The sequence below is a fragment of the Musa acuminata genome, chromosome BXJ1-10 (genome assembly GCF_036884655.1).
Source record: "Musa acuminata AAA Group cultivar baxijiao chromosome BXJ1-10, Cavendish_Baxijiao_AAA, whole genome shotgun sequence".
Taxonomy (NCBI): Eukaryota; Viridiplantae; Streptophyta; class Magnoliopsida; order Zingiberales; family Musaceae; genus Musa; species Musa acuminata.
In genome coordinates this window covers 21,905,313-21,930,192 of record NC_088336.1, presented here as the reverse complement: position 1 = coordinate 21,930,192, position 24,880 = coordinate 21,905,313, and the positions used below count along the sequence as shown (strand labels likewise).

The 24,880-nt window shown below is 36.1% G+C and overlaps 1 protein-coding gene across 1 annotated transcript; it reads left to right on the top strand.

Moving 5' to 3' along the window:
* The first annotated feature begins 275 nt into the window (after nucleotides 1-275).
* LOC135586870 (autophagy-related protein 2-like) lies at nucleotides 276-24,341 on the top strand. The gene is made up of 15 exons (XM_065086473.1): nucleotides 276-434; nucleotides 605-915; nucleotides 2,195-3,243; nucleotides 5,053-5,201; nucleotides 7,561-7,817; nucleotides 7,933-11,130; nucleotides 11,213-11,325; nucleotides 14,691-14,892; nucleotides 15,951-16,064; nucleotides 20,223-20,330; nucleotides 20,429-20,561; nucleotides 21,368-21,570; nucleotides 22,115-22,311; nucleotides 23,850-24,094; nucleotides 24,191-24,341. Exons 2-14 carry the CDS (start codon nucleotides 730-732, stop codon nucleotides 23,908-23,910), a joined length of 5,970 nt encoding a protein of 1,989 aa, XP_064942545.1. The 5' UTR covers nucleotides 276-434; nucleotides 605-729; the 3' UTR covers nucleotides 23,911-24,094; nucleotides 24,191-24,341.
* The last annotated feature ends 539 nt before the right edge of the window (nucleotides 24,342-24,880 follow it).

The window sequence follows — 24,880 nt, the reverse complement described above, 5'->3', positions numbered from 1 at the left end:
TATTTTTAGGAGAATCGGTTTCCCCTGATCTATGCATATTTCCCGAAATCGACTCGGCCCCACGTACGTGTCCCCTGGGAAACGTAGTCGCATTAAGCGTCGTAGCTAATATAAACTGGGCAAAGGCAAAATTGCGTGTATGTATAGAACTCCGAAGTCGATAATTCTTGTATTTATCTTCTTAAATTAATAATTTGACATATACGTGCCTACAGAATCTACAAACTTACATATATAACATTGCAGTTAATCTCCCTTTTTGTATATAAGGGAGATATAAAAGGGGTGACGTTTCCGACGCTTTAGGCTTCGAGAACCGCTCTTCCCTTCTCGGATCGAAACCCCTTCCTCCTCCCGGCCGCCCGCCATCGATCGCTTTTCCTGGCTTTCTGCAACTGCGGGGAAAAAGGACGGTTGTCGATCCTCGATTACCGGTCGGTTTCCGTCTTATTTAGTTAGGTTTTGTTATTTGATGATTAATTTATGGGTTTCGGCTGGTTTTGATGGTTTCTTGGATTGGTCGGGGGCTTGTCAAGATTTCAATTCTACGTCATCTTTTCGTTCCTAATTGGGTTAATCGAGAATGTCGCTGTCCCTGTTGCAGGAGTCTTGTGGTGTATGCTTGCTTGCATTCTCCGTCTCCCTCTCCCCTTTCGCGTCGCTGGATGGACACATATTTGAGGGAGCCCTAATCGGGTCTACGTGAAGGAGAGGGGGGCGGGTACAGGAATGTTCTCGGGGTGGGACTTCTCGCGGTCGGGCGCGATCAAGCGCGTGTGCAAGTTTCTCTTGAAGAAGAAGCTGGGGGAGGTGATATTGGGCGACATCGACCTCGACCAGCTCGATGTTCAGCTCAGCACCGGCACGATCCACCTCTCTGACCTCGCCCTCAACGTGGATTTCCTCAATCAGAAGGTGATCGCGTTGCTCCTTTCCTTCTTCTTTCCTGTATTCCTTTTCGTCTAGGATTTCCTTCTTTTGTTTTTTGTTTTTGTTTATTTTCTTGAATTGCAACTGGGACCTGAGGCTGTAGTGGTTTGTTCGTTTTGTTGGTGAATCTTGGATTGTTCCCCAGTACGGTGATATAGGCCAACATGACCATGATTCTTGTGCTATCCTGTATATATTAACAATTGAATATGGTAAAATAGTAGAACCATGACCTTAGGATTATGCCAATATGGTAGAGAAGGAACCAGACTTCTAAAGAAGGACCTGCATACCACCAGTCCATACTGCATACCTTTACAGCAAGGTGTGTCGCCATACACTGGGAAAAAACACATTTCTGCTAGAGTTGTAGTTGATGTTCTACATGCCAATTTGCATCAACTGATATGGTTAAAACAAACCATTATTTTTGTCCATGCCTCTGAAAGAGGATGAGAGGTTGGGAATGAGAAATTTGGGTTTTGTAGGCTCTTTTGTTGTGGTTGGAGCTAGAGGGTTATCATTTATGTGGCATTATATTGAGTGTTCAAATAGATAATAAGCTTTGTAAAACCATTGATAAGTTATGGTGCACCATTGGGTAAAATTATTAAAACAATTAAAATGAATGATATTGTGTCAGTATTGAGCTATATGTTGCCATTCTGGTCTGTATATAAATCCATAGTGAAAACTCTTTTAATGGCAGATTATTTATGGAACAGCATATTTGAATGATAAAGTTCTAGGTTGTCTGCCTTTAATCATATGAGCTAGGTATCTCTCTTGCAGTTAATCATCCAGTTACATAAATATTGTTCTGGAATTTTCTATTAAGAAAATTAACTATTTCATTGTTGACATAGTCTATCCTCGCACATGTTCCATTCCAGTGCAAGGATTGTGGGCCAACTTTTGAAATCATTATTGATAATGTTATGTGAATTGTGGACAGAAGAACTCATAAATAAGACATTTAGTTTTTGTTGTTTCCTAAATTTAGTTTTCCAATACTTTGAGTTGAAATTTGACCTTATTTATTGATGAAAGTGGTTGTAATATTTTGTTTTGCTAATTCTTTTGTTTTTAGAGTTACACTCTGTTTAAAGTGTTTGTCTCATGTCTGGCAGGTGATTGTCTTATCTCATAGTGCAAATTTTAGCTCAAGTTGTTTACCAATTAGCATGTATTTTAACTCATGTCACTATTTACTTTTTTCCTTCCATTTATATGTAAGTTTAATTTTTTTATTCTTATGTTCCAGATCGCTGGTGCACCAATTGTGGTCAAAGAAGGATCGCTGAAATCCTTATCTATTAAGATACCTTGGAAGCTAAGGAATTGTGAGATAGAAGTTGATGAACTTGAGCTTGTGCTTGGACCATTTAGTGAGAGCAATATCCCTCCCACAGATGCTGATTGTTCACCATTGAGTCATGATGGTCAACAACGAATAAGCACCAAAGTTGACAAAATTGAGCCAGGACCTTCCCAAGATTCCTACAGTTCTATTCCTGTGGATGTGCATGAAGGAGTCAAGACAATTGCCAAGGTTGTGAAGTGGATCCTCACAAGCTTTCATGTTAGGCTAAAAGGAATTATAGTTGCATTCGATCCCCGTTCAGGTCTGGATGAAAGCGGAGGCATGTTTCATAGACTTCTGGTTTTTAGAATCAAAGAAATTGAGTTTGGTACTTGTGTTTCTAAGGATTCTATGGCAAAGTTGATGAATTTTGTAAAATTTCAAGAAGCTAACTTGGAGTTTCTTCAGATGGATGATATTGACGATGGTCCTGAGCTTCACAGTGTTACTGGGAGAAGTTTTAATAAAAGATGTTTAGGTTGTGGTACCATTCCAGTTTTGTCTGGGGTAAGTGGTGGGTTCTCAGGCACATTGAACTTAAGCATCCCATGGAAAAATGGATCCTTGGATATTCATAAAGTTGATGCAGATGTTTCTGTAGATCCCATGGAATTAAGGTTGGAACCCAGTTGTATTGAATGGGTCATTGCCATGTGGCAAACACTCTCTACTATTGGAGCATCATCTTCATGGACTCATTATCATCAAGCTGCAGATTCCTCTAATTTAAATTGTAGAAGTCATGATCGATTATCTATGTTACATACGATATATCTAGATGCTGATGGCGAGACATCATTAAAGGATAGTGAATTTAGAAGCATAAATTCTACAATTACTCCAGAAAGAGCATTAGATCCTTTGGTTATGAGGAATGTAATCCACAATTGGGTCCCAGAATATGTTTATCAAGAGGATAAAAGTGAGCTGGAGCCAGATTATGGTGCAAGGTTATATTGTCCATACTCATTATATAATTATATATATGCTCTCCTTCAGTCATCATCTCGTCATTTTGATTTTGTACCCCTCTTATGGGAATTCTTGTTTTATAGAGTAGAATTTGAATTCTTATGTACACTAGCACAGTGAATTCTTTGTTCCATATAGGCACTCCTTATATAATAATTCTTGTGGATGAGACCACATCCTATCATATATTTGTTAGCTTGACAAGTAATTTTTCTCATTTTTTGCTATTAGATTAGAATAACATCTTGAAAAATAAATTTATGAAAAAGTGTTTCTAAATAGAAATGCTGTCGAGCAATATCTTAGACGTTGCTTTTCTTTTCATTGTACTTTTATTTGTTCTCGCTAGTACAGAATTACAATTTGTTTCATTTGAGGTGCAAAATAATTCTGCTCAAACATGGGAACTTACATTTGAGACTCATTGATCAGTAGCACTTTTTATGGGTGCTATACACACTTTCTCACCGCTCCAAAGACCCAGTATCTTGATTGCACCAATTAGCCGCCTGTGAACTGCAATATGCTGGAGAACAGTATCCTGGTTGCCTGAGCACCCCCAAAAGCTCACATGTCATTCGAGACTGAGGTTTGTTGTGCCATAGCATACCGTTCGATACAGTCTGTGTGTATCGGGCCGACAGGGGACTGCTTTGGACGGTATATACCGGTTTGTTGGTACGTTCTACCATACCATATGTCATTATATCGGTATGGTTCAATACATATCGTACCAATGTTCGGTCGGTACACCAGTACAAATCGGTAAGGCAAATCATGTTTGAGATTTTTGAGTTTGTACAACAACAAAGCCGTAAGTTTCAACTATTTGGGATTGGCTATATGGATCTTTTACCGCCATTGAAATATGTAAATAACCATATGCTTAGTGAAATCGGTTAAAATCCATATTCATGAGATTTGACATAATTTTACGCTAGTTGTCAGTGACCTAATGCAATCCTTCACCTTTTTCATCTGAGCTTGAGATCAGCATTAGCGGTGTTAGACTTCTGAGTTAGTATCGGGCTAAAATCTAGGATGAATTAGATATTAAACAGACAGAACTTTGGTTATTAAGGTTTTTAGGTATCGTTTCATTTGCACCTCAGATAGGAATATCCACAATTTCTTTTTCCTTTGCAAAAAGGTGTCAGTTGCAAATTGTATGTTAGCTTCAGAAATTTTGTCAAGAAGCTTTATGAAATTGAACTGAAATGCTAAAGTTTCTTAATTATCTACCTCTATAGAATTAAATGGGTAATTGCTGTCAGTCTGTAAGGTGTCAATTTAGGTGAATTGGACAAATTAGATAACAGCAAATTGTTCTTAAATTTCCTTTAGTTTCCTTGACTTCCACTGGATTTATTTTTAGTTCCTATTAGATTTAAACTTGACTTATGACTTGCTTGTTTCTTTCACATTGGAAAAACAATCATTTATCTGGATGCCTACTTCCACTAAAGTAGCATAACATCCCTTGGATGCACATTTTAAAATGCAAGCATGTCTATGTTTAATATAATATTCTATATCAGTGCATCCCTACACTTTAACAGATGAATATATAATTCATCGTTTATCTATGAATAACCAATGTTGCCAGATCCTTCTGAAAAACTTGCTAGTTCATAAACCTTTTCATTCTATGCTATCTCTGTTGATAGTGTACAGTTAATAGTTCTAATGTGATGAATGCAATTTAGTTGATATAATCAAGTCATATAATCTTGATTTCATTGATATTGTGAAGGATTTCTCAATTCATTAATGTATATCTACTGCAGCATTGATCAGTTTTTTGAATGTTTTGATGGAATGAGGAGCTCCCATGCATATTCTGCTAGTAGTGGTATATGGAACTGGACATGTTCTGTTTTCAATGCTATATCTGTTGCATCCAATCTTGCTTCTGGAATGGGAGATGTTCCTAAAGGTAACTTCTGTTGATCTTTGTGAGTTCCATTGCCATCTGTTGCTATCTCAGTGTTAATCCTCTAACTTGCTTTGAGAGATATTATTTGTTTGTATGGCTCATTTGAATGACATGATACTTCTGTTTCTGCGGAATCATGAAGGTTCAATATCTAGTTGGTCTGTACTATGGTATCGTTGAAAAATAATGAACATCAATTGGTAAGAAGCTATATGGGCCTTGGTCAGACCCATAAATACTGATCAGTGCATACTAATCCGATCAGTGTTTGCAATCTTGTCTATCATTATACCATTATACTTGTAGTATTCCCACTGTATAAATCAAGGAATTCATTTTGGTATACTGGAGCTGTATCAATCTAGGCTTGGACCTGTATGGGTCTGACACAGTCCATTGGTATGCAATTGAAGATTGGTTCTCACATTTTCTTGCCAAATACAATCAATTTTTATAACAATAGATACTAAATCCAAAAATATATAAGATAAAGATCACAAGCAGTATTTAAACTTTAAAAATACATGTAAGGATAAAAGAGATATGGACTACATTGAAGGATCAGGTCTAGATCCGTATGAATCTGGCTTAAATCTACAAGAACCAAAGCTTGATCTTTGTAAATTGTCTTAAATGAGGTCTAAATGGAAGAGATGTAAGCTTAGGTTGGAAGTGAAAGCATAAACCTTAACCTAATTGCATGAAATTATACTAGAGATTAGGTTCAGATTTTTCTTGTTCTGAAGAGAAATTGGATCCAATCTTGAACTCCATCTTTTTCTTGAGCAAATGGTTCTCCCATCAATGTTCTTGAATGATTTTGAAAGAGAATTGTGAGATATTTAGGAGAGATTTAGAAGGGAATAGGAGTGAACAAAACAGAGTTTGTTGGAGAGAACAAAGAAGTGAGTGAGGCAGAGGGTTTAAAGCTGGTTGGTGTGTCTTTGGCTAAGGTCACTACCTGGTATCGTTACTGGTACAAACCCATTACTGGGCGTATACCAGGCGGTAAACACCATTACAGCGGTTACCGACAGTAACCCCTGTACCTGACCTGAATCACCCGGTTGGGCTTGGTCAACATCCCGACAGCTGGCCAGACCAGTAAATACCACATATACCTTACCAGTCCAGTTGGTTTTGCAACCATGGTTCAAATACTTGTTTTTAAGTTTTTGTCTTCTTAAAATGAGCATTTTCTTAAAATGATATTTTTGTTTTCTGCAGTTATTTTTAAGATCTAACATCTAGTCAGACTGTTCCATGGTTTCACTGAAAAGTATAATAAGATAATGAATACCAACTGGTACCGAGCTATATGGTCCGTGGTTGGACTTGAAAATACTGGTCGGTGTGTACTTATCCGATCAGTATTTGCAACCTTGGTCATCATTATACCATAATAGTTGTAGTGTGCCCATTTTTCAAATATTAGTTTAACATTTTTTTACTACTTCTAAAAGTAAGCATTTTCTTAAGCAGCCTTCAAATGCTCGAAATATTTTAACTGTGTAAAGTCAACTTTATGTCTCATTCTTTTGTAAACTGAATTATAGTTATAACAGGATTCAAAATTTACCTTTAGAGCATCACTCTTGTAAACTGGTTTTGTTGTTTGATCCTGAACAGGGCATTAGTTTTAAATTAATAATTTTAGCACAAAAAAGTCATAAAAAGACTATTGTATCTTCTTTGCTACATCAGAATTCCATTAAGATTTTTCACGTACAACATTTTCCGAGACATTCAAGACTTGAATCAGTAACTTTTGTTTCCTACATCTTTCCTGCAACTTTTAGTTCCATTTATCTCCCTTATATGCCTGTTATCAATATATTACCGTACTTAAAATTCAGAACCTTTGTTCCTACATGCACTTTCTACATCTTTGCTGCAACTTTTAGTTCCATTTGTCTTCCTTAGATGCCCCTAATCAGTATATCACCCTGCTTAAAATTCAGAACCATAGTTCCTACATCTTTGCTGTAACCAGCTTTGCATGATTTTGCACTGGTCAATTCAAGGTTTTTGTAACTTTCATGGTGCATGTCTATGTACTAGCATGACGCATAGGCACAGGTCTGGCACCTAGCCAACACAGTATTGTTATGTTCTTGGCGTAACATGAAACCTTGTGCTTATTTTGATCTGGCACAATTGTCATATGTGCCAGTATCCAAGGGTTCGGATGCCCTTTTTTTTGCTCCAAGCATTCATCATTGCTTGTAAACTTCTTGCATGATAGCCAAGTGACAAATTTATTGATTAGAATTCATAATTGTGTTATGTTATAGCAACTATTTTCCAGAGCTTGTACATTAATTGTAGGCTAAACATTTTTTCATTCTTCCTGATGCAGAACAACATGTGGAGACGAGTTTACGAGCTGTAATTGCTGATATATCTGTTATTCTTTTTCTCAGTGATGAACAGCAGTATTTACATGGTTCTAACAAATTTATTGACCCATCAACGAGTGAGCTAAGCTCCGAGTCTTATATGAGCTGCCTTTCATCAATGAATACTAATGTTTCCACTGTCAGTGAAGTTAATCCTGTTAATAGAAAGATGCACTACCTTGCAATGAGGTGTCAGAATGTAGTTCTAGATTTGGAGGTAAAAATTCATCTTCTTTGACTGTTTCTTATTCATTACGTTGTCAATATTTTGAAGCTTTTGTTTTGAATTTTCTTTATGTTGGCTAACTTTGCACATTTGATGTAATCAACAGACATATTCTCAAGATACGAAGTTTAATGCATCAGTAAAGCATATCGAAGTTGATGCATACCACGATACTCAAAACTGTGATGCAGGAATTTCATCAAATAATTGCAAGAATGACTCCAATGAGCAAATGTTTTTGAGTCACTATTTGCAGGAAAAAGTCCAAAGTTCTCTCCCACCATTTCCTTTTCATATACGATATCATGCTTCAGAATCAGCGGTGGAGGATAATGCTGTGAATGGCCTGGTCCAAGTTAGATTGTTGGAATCATTTGGTGACTGCAGCTGTAGGTTCAATGTCAACTCCAAAACCTCAAATGGTGTATCAATGACATTGACATCATTTGTCATCGATTTGCCACCTTTTGTTTTGTGGGTTCACTTCAACCTATTCATTGTGTTGCTGGATCTTTTTAACAGAGCAGAGTCTTCCTTAAAAGAAAATAATGTTTCTGAAAATGTTCAACCTAATATGCAGAATAAAAGAAATAGGATATCATCTCCTGATGTTGCTGAAACTGGCATCTCTAGTAGCATAGCCACTGTGTCTCCAAGAGCATCTTTTCAAGGAAATATAATTATTGCACAGGCAAGGATAATAATTTGTTTCCCTTCCGAGTATTATGGAGATTTTAGAAACTCAACCTTGTTGGATAATCTTATTATTCTGGAACATTCTTTACCTTTAAACACTGAAGAAACTTCAGGTGTCCTTAAAGTTCCAAAGGCGACTTCTGCAAGAGATCAATCTTGCGCACCTTCGAGTTCACTCCATTTGAGTATAAAAAACTTTGATATTTACATGGTAAAATCTTCAGTGGAAAATGCTTTGGATGATCAAATCTGTAATTTAGATAGTCAGCTCTTTTGTGCAGTGAAGATTCTATCTGTAAAAGGGTTAACTCATTCTGGAGTTACTATGCTTTGGCAAAAGGGTCCTGTGACTGGTACATGGATGGCAGATAGAGCTTGGAGTTTGGCCTCATCACGTGATCAAAATAGCAATAAGATTATTGGAAAAGGATCTGAATTCTCTGTATCTAGTGGAGAGAACCTTGAGGAAACAAGCTCCAATATCCGCCAGGAGCTGATCCTTAGTTCTGCATTTTTGTTGCATATTAAGTCGTCTTATGTTTGGATCAATCTTGATAATCATGATTATAAGTTTCTGGTTTGTTTGCTAAATAATGTCATTGATAAATGTTCAAGGGAATCCAACAGTATGGACACTAGTACTGACATGGGCATGAAGAATGAACAGATGTCCCTGAGATCCTCTAATATATCTCAAACATCGATTCTTGTGGAATGCAATGCCATTGACACATGTATTAGGCTAAATGAATTAGTTGAGGTTAGTCGCCCATTGCAAAAGGAGCTACAGGGATTATGGAGTTGCTTTAAACTGAAAATTGAGAAGTTTGAGTTGCTATCTGTCTCTAATATTGGTGGAAAAGAAGATGCAAAACTTTTATGGCTCAACCATGGAGAAGGTGATTTATGGGGTTCCATCTGCAGTAGTGATGAAAAAGCTTGTGCAGTAAGACACGATCTACCTTTGATAACCTGTAGAAATTCTGCAATGAGACGTGGCAATGGCGAAGGTGCTAACACATTGGCTTTTGGTCCTGCTGGTACTGTTGTCACACACATTTGGAATCCACAGTTGCACCAAAGTTATACTTCCATAATTGTTCGTTGTGGAACTGTAATTGCACCTGGTGGTCGGCTGGATTGGATCACTGCTGTATGTTTGTTTTTTAGTTCGCCACCCAGAGGGAAAGGGAACCCAGAGGATGATGGAAAGACTCAAGTGTCATTTTTACTGAATCTGGTTGATGTTGCCTTGAGTTATGAACCTCAGAATAAACAATTTCAAGTCAACAGTGAAGTTCCAGGCCTTGACCATAATTTTCATGTTGAACTCAACAAAGAGAAAGACGAAGGGTACACAGCATGCCTTTTAGCTGCAGCATCGTTGAGCCTTTCTGTTCATACTAAGTCAGATCCAACCACTAATTATGATATTCATATGAAGGATATAGGACTCCTTATTTCTGAATCATTTGGTTCCATCACTGATATTGATGGTTATTGCATTAGTTATCTTCAGAAGGCTCGATATTCCAAAGTTGCTCAAGTATCACTTCTGCAGGCCATTTTGAGAATCAGAGGGATGTTCTGGGAAATTGAATGTGAAGAGTCACATATTGATTTAGAATCTTGTCGTGACACGACTTCTGGTCTTTTTCGTTTAATTGCTCAGCTTCAGCAGCTTTATGCACCTGATGTTGAAGATGCTTTAATACATTTACAGTCAAGGTGGGATACTGTTCAACAGACGGACATGGACCAGAATACAAGTTATCTGGCTGATCCTGTCTCAAGCAATTCTGTAGATTTAGGTTCTGGGTTGTCAACTAGTAACAAAGAATGTCAAGCTTATGGGCTTTTGGATGACATACTTGAGAATGCTTTGGAATGCCATCCTAACTCTGATCACTGTGGCATACAATCTCATGTGTCATGTGAACAGTGCAAACTTGGGGACATATTAAATGTTAATGCTTCAAGAGCTGGTGATGCTTTCGCAGCAAATTATGTTGATTCATCATGCAGCTCAGGAGTGGAAGCTTTTCAAAACCAATCTGACAATGAAAAATCCACACCCCAGGTTATTGAGAGCTACTATGCAACTGACAGGCTTTCATCATTCCCATTATGCGTTGGCAATAATTCACATTGTGAAGATAACAGTTGTGCACTAGATATTTCATTTCATAGAGATACTGAATATAGAAGAGGTGGATGGTACTTCGGTGACTGCTTGACAATAGTAGAAGATCATATCTCGACAATTCTGAATCAGCCTGATGGGAAATATCTGCAGCAAGGAGAACTTGAATCTGACAATTCAAACTCTGCTGATTGTTGTCTTCTGAAAGGGAGAATACTTCTTAAAAACATGGATGCAAGGTGGCGTATGTACTCTGGAGTTGAATGGTATAAACCAGAGGCAGTTCCTACATGTAGTGTGAATTCAAATGGGAGAGATGTGAGCTTATGCCTGGAGCTTAGTTTGGTAGGATTGTATATTCAGTATGACATATATCCTGAAGGAGAAACTAATGTGTCAAAGCTTTCTCTCTCTGTTCATGATTTTAATCTTTATGACAGAAGCAAAAATGCTCCTTGGAAGATGGTATGTACATTTGACTTCGTTGACAATATCCTCTCACTGGTAAATAATAGTGTTTAAATTTTTTATTATTTTGGTATTGAAGGTTTTAGGTAATTACCACTCAAAAGATCATCCAAGAGAATCCTGTGCTAAATCACTCATTTTGAATTTGGAAGCTGTAAGGCCCAACCCACTGACACCTCTGGAGGACTACAGGTACTTGTCAGATGCTTCATTCTATTATTCAATTCATTTATTTTATTTTGTGATAATTTATCATCTACTTAATCTATAATGATGTGTGCATCATTTTAACTGAAATGCTATTGGTTGCTTTAGCAAATCATTAGTTAGTGCAATAAACATAATTATAAAGCGCCTCCTAAATTGCCTACTACATTTTATTTTTGTTTATGATATCTATTGTCAAAGTTCAATTTACACTAATGCCTTGCAGTTTTCTTTATTTGCATATCTTCTGGAACAGGTGCTATTAGTCTAGGTGATTCTCATATCTAATTGCTTCCTTTTTATTAGATTATCAATTATAACTACTCAGGTACTTGAGCGTTGTTGTTCTGAACTTCATTCATACATCACCTTATTTTTCATATAGTGATGTTTGATTCATATTTTAATAACAAAATAACCATGTAAACATAAGTTGTTTATTTTGTTTCTTTATGATCCTTTGCGACAAGGGTAAGGTTGTATGCATTGATCCTCTCACACCCTATATTAGTGGGAGCCTTGTGTTTTGGTCCATCCTTGCTGCATGTGAGCTATATAAGGTTGCCAATTTTAGATCTAAGTCCACATTATAAATCTTATATATGAAACATGTGCTCTAAAATACTTTTATAACCATAGCAGATATGTGTCAAATATAATACTTGTAGCACACTTATATTTCTGAAGTATGTTTCAAGCAAAGTTCATCGTATCGTGGCATACCATCTAATATAGGCAATATGTACCGGTTCAACAAGGGGTTGGTATAGCTGGTACATATTGGTATGTTGATATGTCTCATCGTATTATGTGTCGGTACATCAGTATATTTTGGTGCATACCGTACTGATAGTTGGTTGGTATACTAGTATGGATCGGTAAAGCAAACCATGGTTTTAACTTTTAAGTACTCTCTCAAAGTATTTGTATCTTTTATAATTATCAAAATTGATTGAATAAATTTAGGACATTTAGGTGTTGATTCATATATACTTCTTAGGGGATTTTTTTTTCTTAAATTTTAAAATTGATTGAATATTATTATGACACTTGGGTGTTGATTCATGGATAATTTTTGTAGAACCTTTTTATATTAAAGTTAGTGATTAATTTTTTAGTTTGATAGATTGACTTTGTTATTTGCATTAAGCGAGATATGCAATACCATACCGTACAGGTATTTCGAGGTTGGCTCGATACGGTATAGTACGGTATCGGCATATCGAACGGTACACTAGGGCTTACTGAGCGATTTTCTCCTATTATAGCACTGTAGCACTGCTACAGTGTAATGGTCCGTCCGATAGTGGACGGTCCGCGTACCGGTATGCTGTCGGATCGGTACATACTGCCCGTACCGGACGGTACCATTCGAAATTACATATCATGACATTAAGCACCAAATTACTTGTAATAAAATTAAAAGAATGATCTTGCTTCATTTACCATGTGAAGCACCTTACTAAGACTCTTTGTTCATGATGAATGCATTAGATATGTTAGTTGTTTACTCCTTTTGGCATAAGCTATTGCTATTTTTATAATTTGAAGTTTATTTTAGTATAATGGATAATTTAAAATTCTAGTTATATGTTGTATTTATCATGGTATAGTACCTATTCTTACTCTACAACCAAAGTTAAGGGTCTGACATATATAATATTATATATTTAAAAAACTTTTTTTTTGTTATCATATCTATTGATTCTATTCCATATAACATTCTATCTTTAAGAGTAGGGATTGCCATATATAATAATATATAAATAAAGATCAATTTTTATTATCATATCCATGCCATATAACATCCTATTTTAAACATTTTGTACCAGACCATCCATGCCGTGTTGTATTGGTATCCTATATCTATATTCATGATTCACATTTCACAGCATCTGATTCGCAATAGACCATGATGTTCTGTCAGATACTTTGTATGAGATGGTTCCTCTATTTGATCATTACAAATTAGTTTAGCATGGGAAACAATGCAGGGCAATATGGGAGAGAACATCTGACAAATTTGTTTAAAAGTTAATGTTGGAACATAATATAGGCAAAAAGATAGAATAGCTCTCAATATGGGAGGAAGATAACTTTGTTGAATTTAATGTCAGTAGATTCACCTCAGTATCTTCCCTATTGAGAGCTTAAAAATTATCCAGAGAGAACCTGAAATTCTGATTATACGAACCAACTATCCAATTACAATGCCTCCTTTAGTGCCAGATAATAAGCAATTCCTTTAAAAATGACAATAAGATAGAAATTATTTGGATTGACACAATCTTGAACAGTGATTTAAAAAGCGCTAGACGCCAAAAGGCGCTAAGGTCCAAAAATGCCTAAGGCGCTAGGCGCTCGCCCGAGCGAAGCAAGGCGCTGAAATATAAAAATATATAATATAATTAATAAATATAATTATTTAAAATTAATAATTTCAAATAAACCTAATAATATTAACAGTATATAATATATTGTTAATAGTATACTGTTGTATACCGTTAATAGTATTAACAGTATACATAAGGAGAAGAAGGAAGAGTGTAAGGGGGTGCTGACTGCTGATTGAGAAAAGAGAAAGCAGCAGCGACAGCGGGAGCCGGAGCGGGAGTGTAAGGAGGCAGCGACAGCGGGAGTGGGAATGTAAGGAGGCAGCGGGAGCGGGAGCGGTGAGCGGCGATAGCGACAGCGGCAGCGAGCAGGGTTAGGGTTGGGCAGTGACAGCTGATATCGGTTTTAGTTGGTTCGATTGAACCAACTAACCACCGGAGACCAAACCAGACCTAAAATCCTGGTTCGGTCATCTGGTTTAACCCAGGCGCTCGCCCGAAGCGCCCAGCGCCTGGGCTTAGGCGAGCGCCTCTTTGAGGCGCGCCGCCTAGAAGTTTAGCGAGGCGCTCAGGCCTCGCCTTGCCTCGCCCGAGCGCCTTTTTAAATCACTGATCTTGAATAAGAAATACTCAAATCATTGTTTAATTTAGGGGTGCAAGATATCTTGTAGAGACGAAGAAATCTTTGGAAGCATACAAAAGAATTACTTGTTGAGTTAGCTTTGTCGAACTTGCTGGTCTATTCTGGGTTGCATATAATTGTGATTGTTGAGTTTGTTTGATCCTTGGAGGAATGCTAGTATGAAATGTTTGGAGTGATGGATCTACATTTTTGAAGGGGGATCCTTTGAAGTCTATTTGCCTTTTGAAGCTTTAGCCTACTTATTTCTGCAAATGCTGGAGAAAATTTCTGAGAATAATTTAAGGAGGAGTTAAGACACATTTTATTTCATTTTGACCTGTGTACGTTGCATAACCTTTTTTTCTTTTTTTTGCTAAGTTCTGATGATCTTTCAGGTTACATCTTGAGCTCCTTCCTCTTCGGTTGCATCTTGATCAATCACAGCTCAATTTTCTCATCATTTTCTTTGGCAAGGAATCATTTGATGATCCCTCTCCTATTTCACCGAATAATCTGGATGAGTCTGATATGTCAAAGGCGAGCAGGAGGTTTGGAAGCCAAATAATAGTAGAAGAGGCTCTACTTCCATTCTTTCAGGTTAGTTCTTAGAACTCATTATTTTTCTTTCCTGCACAATTCAAATCATAGCTTGATAACAAATGTATGCTTCTGTTAATATTCCTTGATTGTTACTTTTTAGTTTGTATTTGTAGGTAATTATCTATTTGTAGGAAATTCAAATCATAGCTTGGTAACAAATATATGCTCTGTGTTGTTGAATTTTATCTTCAACCGTGTTATCAAGAATAAAAATATATGCCCTTGTAGATACTTATTCATATTAATAGGAAAATGGTGCTTAATTGTTTTTTTCCTAGTTGCTCCAGATTAAATAACATGGAATAACTATCAATTAATTTTGCAGTCTTTGATATATTTAACAAGTCCTTTCTTGAATGATCTATGCCATAAGACTATGCCTCACGGGGATCACATATGGTCCAATCCAATATAAGCCATTTGTTAATCAACAATTTGATCTAAATTAGTGACCTGATCTGGTTATCCGATCGATTATCAGATCAGTTCCTGATTGACCTTGGTCCAATCTGTTTATGGCTTGATTTATCAAGTCGGTCAAAATGTCCAGAATTAATAGGTCTAGAACTTGATTATATGGTGTCTAGATAAGATTCGAATAACCCTTTTTGGGATGTGCTCAAATCAGATCAGTTTGCAGATTAGATATTTGATCCTTGACTGGATTGGGTTTGGGTTAACTTTTAGTTTCTCCATCATATTGTTAAACTGCATTGTATCTTTAGATGATGGATATATCTATGAAACTCTGTGCTGCCCTGCAGAGTAGTTAGTTGAAACTGATTTCGATCTCTAAGAACCACAATTGGATTAAAATTGAGTGTGTCAAGAAAGCAAAAAATTGTTTTGTAAAGAACAAAATAGTTCCATATAATATGGTTGTGTTCATGGTTTCTTTTGCTACCATGACAATAACAGTTTTATGAAGATTAGACTCTGCTACCTACGTATATTACTGAAGCAATTTCTGTTACATTTCTCTTCTTGTTATAGCAATATACTTGGCATCACACTGACCTTCATTTCTGAACTTTTCCTGATATGCCTCATTCTAGAAATGTGATGTGTTGCCTGTGATCTTACGCGTGGACTATATTCCTCGTCATTTTGATTCAGCGGCACTAAGAAGAGGAAACTATGCAGAACTTCTCAATTTAGTTCAATGGAAGGTATCTCTCTAACTTAGACTTACTTTTTGTTGGTTCTTTAAAATTATCACAAGTTGAAGGGACATAGAGCTGACTAGATCAGTTCCTCTGAAGACTATACCTTTGAGAATATTTTGTCTTTAGTATTTAATTTTCAGAGACTAATAAGTTGGCTGGTAACTTGAGCCCCCTGATGATGAGCAGAATGTTATTAATGAGCCTCTCATCATGTATCAATATGGCAATTCATAATTAAGTGAATCGTTCTTCATAGTGATCTACTGATGTGATGAACTATCATAACTTTTATCAATCATATTCGGAATCATCAAATATGTTTTAGAGCCCTAAAACAGTAATTAAGAGAAGTTAAGCCTATATAAATCATTTCTTTTAATTACCAGTTTTCACTTTGTACTTCAGTTTGCTTCTAGATTTACATTTGGAAAAATGATATTTAGTTCCCTTGCATACTTCTGAAGCTTTTTAACTTCGTAGCATAAAGGATTACAATTTTGTACTGGGTTACTATATCGGTCAGGGATTGGACCGGTATGCACTGTGATTACCGGTGTACACCAGTATATACCGAGAGGAAGAAAAAAAGCTGTGAATTGGAAGGAAGAAGAGAAGGAATTGAAGGAAGAGGAGAAAGGGGATGGAGGAATAGGAGGTGGTGAAGGAGAGAAGGCTGTGGATGAAGAGGGAGAAAGACGAATAGGAAAGAAGAAGAGGAGACAGTATAGGAATATGAGGAGAAGGGAAGAAGAGGAGACGTTGAGGAACAAGAGGAGGAAAGAGGAGGAAGTGGAAGAAGATGAGGCAATGGAGGAAGAGGAGCATAAGAGGATAAGGAAGTGTACCCGACATTGGCAGCGCATGGTCGGTGGCGGGGAGGTAGAGACGGTGGATGATAGCCGCTTGTGAGTTTCCACATGTATAGAGGAGAGGTCGATGGCATCTCATGGGGCTCCGCACGTATGGAGAAGAGAACGCGGAGCCGTAATCCTTGGTTTGAAGTTTTTTTTCCTTTTTCTTAACAGATCAGATCAGATCATCAAACCAGGCGAAACTGTCGTCCTTGCAAAGCACTATGATATATCTCTGTGGAAATTTCGTTGTTAAAAAATTTCCATCATTGACATCTTTCTTCTTTCATGTGCAAAATTATTATTTCCGGAGATCTCTAAAGATTATAGCTTGCTTCTCAAACTTGTTTCCTTTGCTCTCAGCATGTTATTGTATCTCGTATGATTGGAATAACAAACTAAATTTAAATTGTTTGAATGGAATTGATATTGTGATAGTTACAGGATTGGTAGTTGGGAACTTTTATGTCATGTATTTGTTGTCATTTTCCTCTTAAGCACTTGCTTGCTTACTGCTTATCTTTTTTTAGCTTCTCCCTCTCATCTGCTCCATTCAGCTAAATACTTGATGCTTTCATTTTTTGCTCATACAATAAGAGTTCTGCCATTGTGGTGGATTGAATCACCCAGCAATGTTTTTCATGATGATTCCATCTCTCATGTTCCTGATAGAAGGGCCCATACATGTGGCCATATATGTCAGACGTGCAAGAGTTAAGATCACCCCTGAAAATCTTCAGTGTTGATTAAATCCACCAAAATAGCTTTTCCTACACATCTTGGTATCTTAGTCCCACATTCCTAGTTAACATTTGCTATTATTTTTGCCATTAGTGTTTTCCTTTCATCATTTATCTCATGAGTCTGACTTCTTTGATCTTTAAAATGAGCAGCAATTTCATTTGGCTTTCAGTATCATGTTATTTGTGACAATCTTTGATCAGTATTTTCCAACTTGGACTTATCAGTCTGACCAAGTGGTGATATCAAAATACAGAGCTTCATACTGGTACAAAATGATTCATTTTTAACTTTTACTATTTGTTCAACGACACTGGACAATGGACAGTACAAGTTGGTATACTGTCTGGTATACTAGTAGCATATAGGTCCGGTAGGTTACAGAAGCCAGTATAAATCCTTGGTGAACATGAAAATCACTGTTGTCATACTTAATATTGAAGTTGATAGGTGTCTTAGTCCGAATTTTAAGCTTGCTACCCTTTATATGCTTCCTTTGGTTTAAGTCTCACTTTTTTTATTATATGAAAAGAAATCCGGCTTAGGGTTTAAAGATTCATGAACTTCAACCTAATGATCTATGAAGTAGAAATTTTCCTTATATAACATTCTCATCCTGTCAGGATTTCATTGTGACAAGATCTATTATTTTTTTATTTGAATCATAACTCAAATTGAGACACCATAAATACAGTGATATTGTACTTATTGGAAAGACATTTTACAATTAAGTACTCAAGTATGGTAAAATGTCTCTGTACTTGGATTTCATCTAGCTGGATTTGGAGATCATGATGGTTGAAGTGAATGGATGATTGTCATAAAAGAAATGTATAGTTGAATTTTATGGTCAATAAATGCTAAAAAAGAAATTTGGTAATAAGGGGAATACAACGGAGTCCAACTCATACAATATAGCAAAATGATTAAAGTAGATGAGTCATCTACCCCTTGAAAGAAAAATCTTATAACACAAATGTTAGACAAAGTTAGCTTTGGTTTCCAAGGAAAAAATATACATGTTAACATAGCAAAATGAGGATGCTTATTAGCTCTACAGTGCAAAAGACAAGAATACAAGAGGATTGCATTCGATTGGTTGTAGATAGCCCTGATCGACATTATTTGAGAATGTTGAGTAAAAAGTAGTTGCAAGGCAGTTAAGAAAAAACCCAGTGAATTGCCATATCCAAATAGGAGATTAGATAGGGTGAAAGAACTTGAGAAAAGGTATGAGGTCATTTAATTATCTAGAATTGCCATTAAAAAACCAAAGTATTGCTTCCGTGTAGCCAATTCGAAAATAAGGCATCTTGTTGTGGCTGTAATAAAGCTAGCAAAATTTGAAAATAAGGCATCTTGTTGTTGTGGCTGTAATAAAGCTAGCAGATATGAGAGAAAGCACATAAATGAGCAATATTTTTAAGTTTACTTCTTCCTCTATTGCAGAAGAATTTGGCTCCTGTTGTACTGCAGTCCCTGGTGGTGTATTATGTGATTTACCTTATGCCTCGACTTGCAATGATCAGCAAGAGCGTCATTTTCCTCAAATTGAGCACTTTCTCAATTTCTATTATTTATCTAGTGTTTCCTTGTTGGTATGATATTGAAAAAGAATGGTTACCATCATATTACCTCCACACGCTTCAATTGTTGCATTTTCAGTTATAACATTTACGAAATTAGCATCCAGAAGCTAGTTGTAGTCAGTATATTGAGGGTTTCTACTCTTATGCTAACCCCTTTCTTTTAGCCATTTTGTACCAAGGTTCAAAAAATCAGTCAAACCAGTACATACAGATCAATATTTACCCGTCAGGTACAAAACTGATTTTTTATTTTTTTAATCTGGACCTACCCTTGACAGCCGAACAGCTGTCAACAGAAACGTCTTCTAATCCTCGGTCTCCTCCGCGTCCTCCTCGCTGGTACACTGGTGTGCTATGTCTTGTTACACCGGTATGTAACCAGACCTATACCAGTCTCGCTAGGGACTGGTATGTGTCTCAGACCAAGACGTGAACCTTGTTTTGTACATTATAGACTTCTAATACTTAATTGCAGTTGCATTTTGATGATATTACCAAATAGTAAATGGGACATCCTATCATCCTTGGTTACTCAGCTGCCCAAAGACGAACAAGGAAATAACTGCACCTCTTAATTTGTTTGTTATGGGATGTGCTCCTACTTCTCAAGACACTTCCCTGGTGCCTTTTCTTTTTTTTATTTTTTTTATTTTGAGATACTGAATGTGAGAGAAACATTTGCATACAATACTGTGATAAGGAAGCATGGACAGAAGACTGAGGAATATTGCATTCTGAATCATTGTTATTATCTGATACTGACCTTTATTAGCTCAATGGAAGCCCACCATGCTAAGCTAGTGGAGGAGATTTCAATCTTTCTTAAATCTACTATAACCTGAGTTTGAACTTGCTATTTACTGTTAAGAGGTGGGCTTGATGTTCTTCTATTAATGTTTAGGCTGATAAAGGATTGAGGTTTCTAGCCTATATTTTGTGTAAGAAATATTGTAGACAGATTCTTTTGCCATTATTTGTAGGGAATAGATTTGCAGCTCAAGCATGTTTGTGCTATTGGGGTTTATGGGTGGAACAATATTTGTCAAACTGTTGTTGGACAGTGGCTGGAAGATATTGCTCACAATCAGGTTATTATCTTTTCTATTCATGTACTTGTGTTGGAGAATAGCTATGATAATATCTCAAATTTTCATCCTAACTTGTAAGTGTTCTTTTTTTTTTCTAGGTTCGTGAGTTACTGAAAGGGCTTCCTCCCGTAAAATCATTGTTTGCTGTCAGTTCTGGAGCTTCAAAGTTGGTTTCATTGCCTGTGAAAAGCTACAAGAAAGATCACAAGTTGCTGAAGGGAATGCAGAGAGGTAATCAAGTATTCATGTATTGCTTTCTACAGAGATGTTCTTGCCTCGCAACTTGCGTCTTCCACTTGTAAGGCTTTTTTGTAAGATAGATTTATCAGATGACTAGTTCATTTAATTTTATTATTGTTTTAAGTTTTAACCATGCTTTTAAGTTCTAACAGAACTTGTGTTGTTTGCCGGCTACCAAACAAGACATTTGGTGTGGCAAACCATGCCAAAACTTGGCACAAGAAACAGAAGGAAATAGATAAACAACTACCAGAAAATTGAATCTCACTGTTCAAGAGAAAATGGTAGATCTGTCAGATATATACCTAAATCTAAGTGGGAAATAGATAAACAACTACCTAAATCTAAGTGGGAAGTTGAAAACAAAAGAATTTAATTTTAGCTTTAAATTGGAATAAAATGATTTGTTTTCCTTATATCATTTCTTATTCCTGTATGGGAGTAAATCTATCTAGAGAGTACAAGTAACAAAATGCAGAGTGTTGAAATATTTTGTGTCCAATAACATAGTGCTATGGATGGGTTGGGGTTTTGATTTTCCATCAGAAAAGTGTATGCTACCCCAAATGGACCAAAACCTGGATTCTTTGCTTTAAGATTAAGAGATCTTGAAGAAAACCTGATCTTTTAAGGGAGATGCAGTCCACTAATTTTGACTTGGATTTTTTCATGGAACACTTTGACAAAAGCACTTAAGCATTATGCATTTGAAATATGAGCAAGTATTTACTAATTTTTCCAAATTATCGTTCTTAAGGCAAAATAATTAGAATGTACTGAATTATAAACATTTGCAGGAGCAATGGCTTTTCTTAAGAGCCTATCAGTTGAAGCTGTTAGTCTGGGGGTGCATTTGGCAGCCGGAGCCCATGAGATCTTGCTCCAAACTGAATATATCCTTACAAGCATTCCAATGTCTGTACCATTGTCTGAGATAAAGAGAAAAAAAACAGATGTAAGAACTAATCAGCCTGAAAATGCACAGGAAGGGATCCAGCAGGTATGCATTTTCATGCACCCTGTTATTAAGCTTTACTGCTGGGTACACTTTGCAGCTTCAAATGCTTCCCTTTTCTTTATGATCCTAGGATTTATCTTATTGAATGACAACGTTAAGTTCTGATGTTACAAGTTAACTAATGGACAATCAGACTTGTTTGTCCATCTTTGTATAAGGTGATACTAGTGATAATACACTATGGTCACAAGTAGTTATTTACTGCAAATGATGTCCTGAAGTAATGTCAGATGCAATAATCATAATATTAAATTCTTTAGTCTATTATTTTGATATTATTACAATTTTATGCTGTGCTACAACAATCATTCCATTTGGCAGTCAGAGCAAAGGAAATTATGGACCTGCTTTCACAAAGGAAATTCTTTAAATTTTATTTTGTGGTGGCTAAGTATGTACGTGTGGTGTTCTGGTACCGTGGTTGTTATAGAGTATTCCTTTGTCCATTGTAGAAGGAATTATTAAAGATCAGTTGTGAATTGTTTAGTTCTTTACAAATTGATGACATTTATACTTCTGTTTATAGGCTTACGAGAGTTTAAGCGATGGCTTTGGTAGAACTGCATCTGCTATACTTGGGACTCCCCTGAAATCTTATCAGCGTGGTGCTGGTGCTGGATCAGCTCTTGCAACAGCTATTCGTGGAGCTCCTGCTGCTGCTATAGCTCCTTTCTCTGCTTCTGCTCGTGCTGTGCATTGCACATTGCTTGGATTGAGAAATAGGTAATTTTTTTTGCATGAATTGGTTTCAGTGGAATGTCTGATGAACTAATTTATTTAACCTTTGGAACAATTTAATGGTAAATAGTTCATTAATCATCTTATAAATATAAAGTAGTTTATGTAATGGTAAAACAATTACTTGAAAACTGAAATGCAATTACAGTTAGCTGTCCTTTTTTCAGTGCAAATAGGATCTTGAGAATATTGAGGTAGAGGAAGTAGGCAATTGTGTGAATTTTACGCAAAATTAAATTAACTGATTACTCGAACTATCAAATAGAAAATGATCAAAATGCATTTTGTAATTTTTGAAAATTATAAATTTCTTATTTTGATCTAGAAAAGTGAGTTTTTGTTCTAAATGTCTAAAATAATTATATAAAGATGTACTACAAATAAAATTGCAGAAAGTAGAGGTGAATCTTGATAGTTTGTGAAGTTTCAGAGATTATTTTTATCGACTAATGTATTTTTTATACAATAAAGGTGAATTTTAAATTTCGGTTCATTGTTTTCTTAATTATTTAGCTTTTAAAATTTTCATGTATTATTTTATTTTTTAAATTTTTTATGGTTTAAATATTTCTTTTGCATTCAGCCAAAGCTCTATTGGCCAATTATGATCCCAATTATTATCTATCCAAAGGACCGTACCCCATCGCATTCCTTATCTGAGAACTTGGGCCCAACATTATTTATTTCTTTGATTGTTGTAAATTAAAATATTCTTCTTTATATTACTTTATATTTAATTCTATGTATTTAATGTAGTTAATAGATGATCTCTTCTATTTGAACTCACTAAAACATATTTCAGGAACTGTTATCTACTTACCTTTATGTTTCTCTATTATTTGGTGGAAGAATCAGCATTATCTTGAGGAGTATATCAAGAGATAATTTGATGATTAGTTTTTCACATTCACTTTTGGTGTTAGAGTCCAATCATTATAAAAACAGTTTTCATCAATCTCTGCAAATAATCAAACACTTAAACAAAAGGTTTGTTCCACGTCCATGGTTTGTTTTCAATGCTTTTGTGGTGAACAATGCCCGTGCTTCTATTAAATGATGTTGCACTTGGATGCCACCAAATCATCTCTTCCTGAGTAAAAGGTAAGTTGACCATAGAAGAGAAGCAATCATAATCACTGACGTGTTTAAAGTTCTAAAGCGACCCAGATGGAGATTTTGGAATGTTGAGCCTTCCAAGTACTAATATTGTGCTGGAACTTAGACATTCCCCGCATTTGACCATGACATTACTAATATAGGATGTTGTAACTGGATTACATTAGCAATATTTATGGATGGATGACTAATCTGAGGATTCTAGTCGCTTCCTAGGTATAAAGCAAGAACTGGGATGTGTTTTTTTCCTTCATTTTTTCACAGAAGACTGGTACATTATGGTTTTATACTGGAAGACATCAATTTGACAACTTATTCCACTTTTCTCTTTAATCATCGAGGATAGAAAGTATTTGATCACCCAGAAGCCTAAGATTCTTTGTGAACAATGACTTTACTCATTGCAGCTTGGATCCTGAGCACAAACAAGAATCAAAGGAGAAATATTTGGGGCCTTCTCAATCGTAGGATTGCCAAATTTATATTCTTGGGGATTAAATTTCATGCATCCATGTATATTGCATTACAGAGCTGCTGTCTGATTTGCTGCTCAAACTTGCTCTATGACTGCATACTTCTGGTGCTGGTTTCATGGTTTTATAGAAGGGCTGACTACTGTACGTCCATGGTGCTGGTTTCAATTGTCCGTAAGGTATATATGCTTGTATGTTTTGAACATCTTTAAGCTTAGTCGTCATCATAATTGCACTTACATGAGATAATGATTTCATATTTTTGGCTGTTGCAGGTGTATAGTTCTTTAAGGGAGATTCTTTATGCGACAGAATAACATGGTAACCTTTGTACAGAATTAGGTAACGTAGAATGCTCGCCATTTTTTCGAGGAAATTGTGAATAGTGATTTTGTATATAAAGCGTGTTAATTGTGCTTTTTCTTCTCTCCCTCTCTCCCTGATGAAATTTTTGTCAATCATTCAAATCAACTTGCCGGGGCTTGCTATTGCTAGTGAATGTACATATGATTCTTGGCTGCTGTAACCATCCTTTATCGTTCGTTTTAGACATTATATATATATATATATATATATATATATATATATATATATATATATATATATATATATATATATATATATATATATATAAACACAGCTTTTCACGTTGAGACCTCGTTACTACGCAAATATTCTGCCAAGTGATGAAAAGGATAGCAATCTTGCATCCTTCTTAGACACTATCAACACACCTCAAAGCAGTAATACAACGCAGAGGCTGGGAACTCAACAATTCATTATCTTGAACAACATGCTGAAAATTCCAGAACCGCTTGGGTAACGCAAATGAAGGGCAATAAGAGAGGCAATTGTTGCCTTCCCTCCGAGAACGGCGGTTCGATCCGACCTGGTTTGATCCGAGTCTGTAATTTTGTTTCTTTAGATTGATTTTGGTAGTTGTAAGAGTGGTTGCTTCGGTCTGG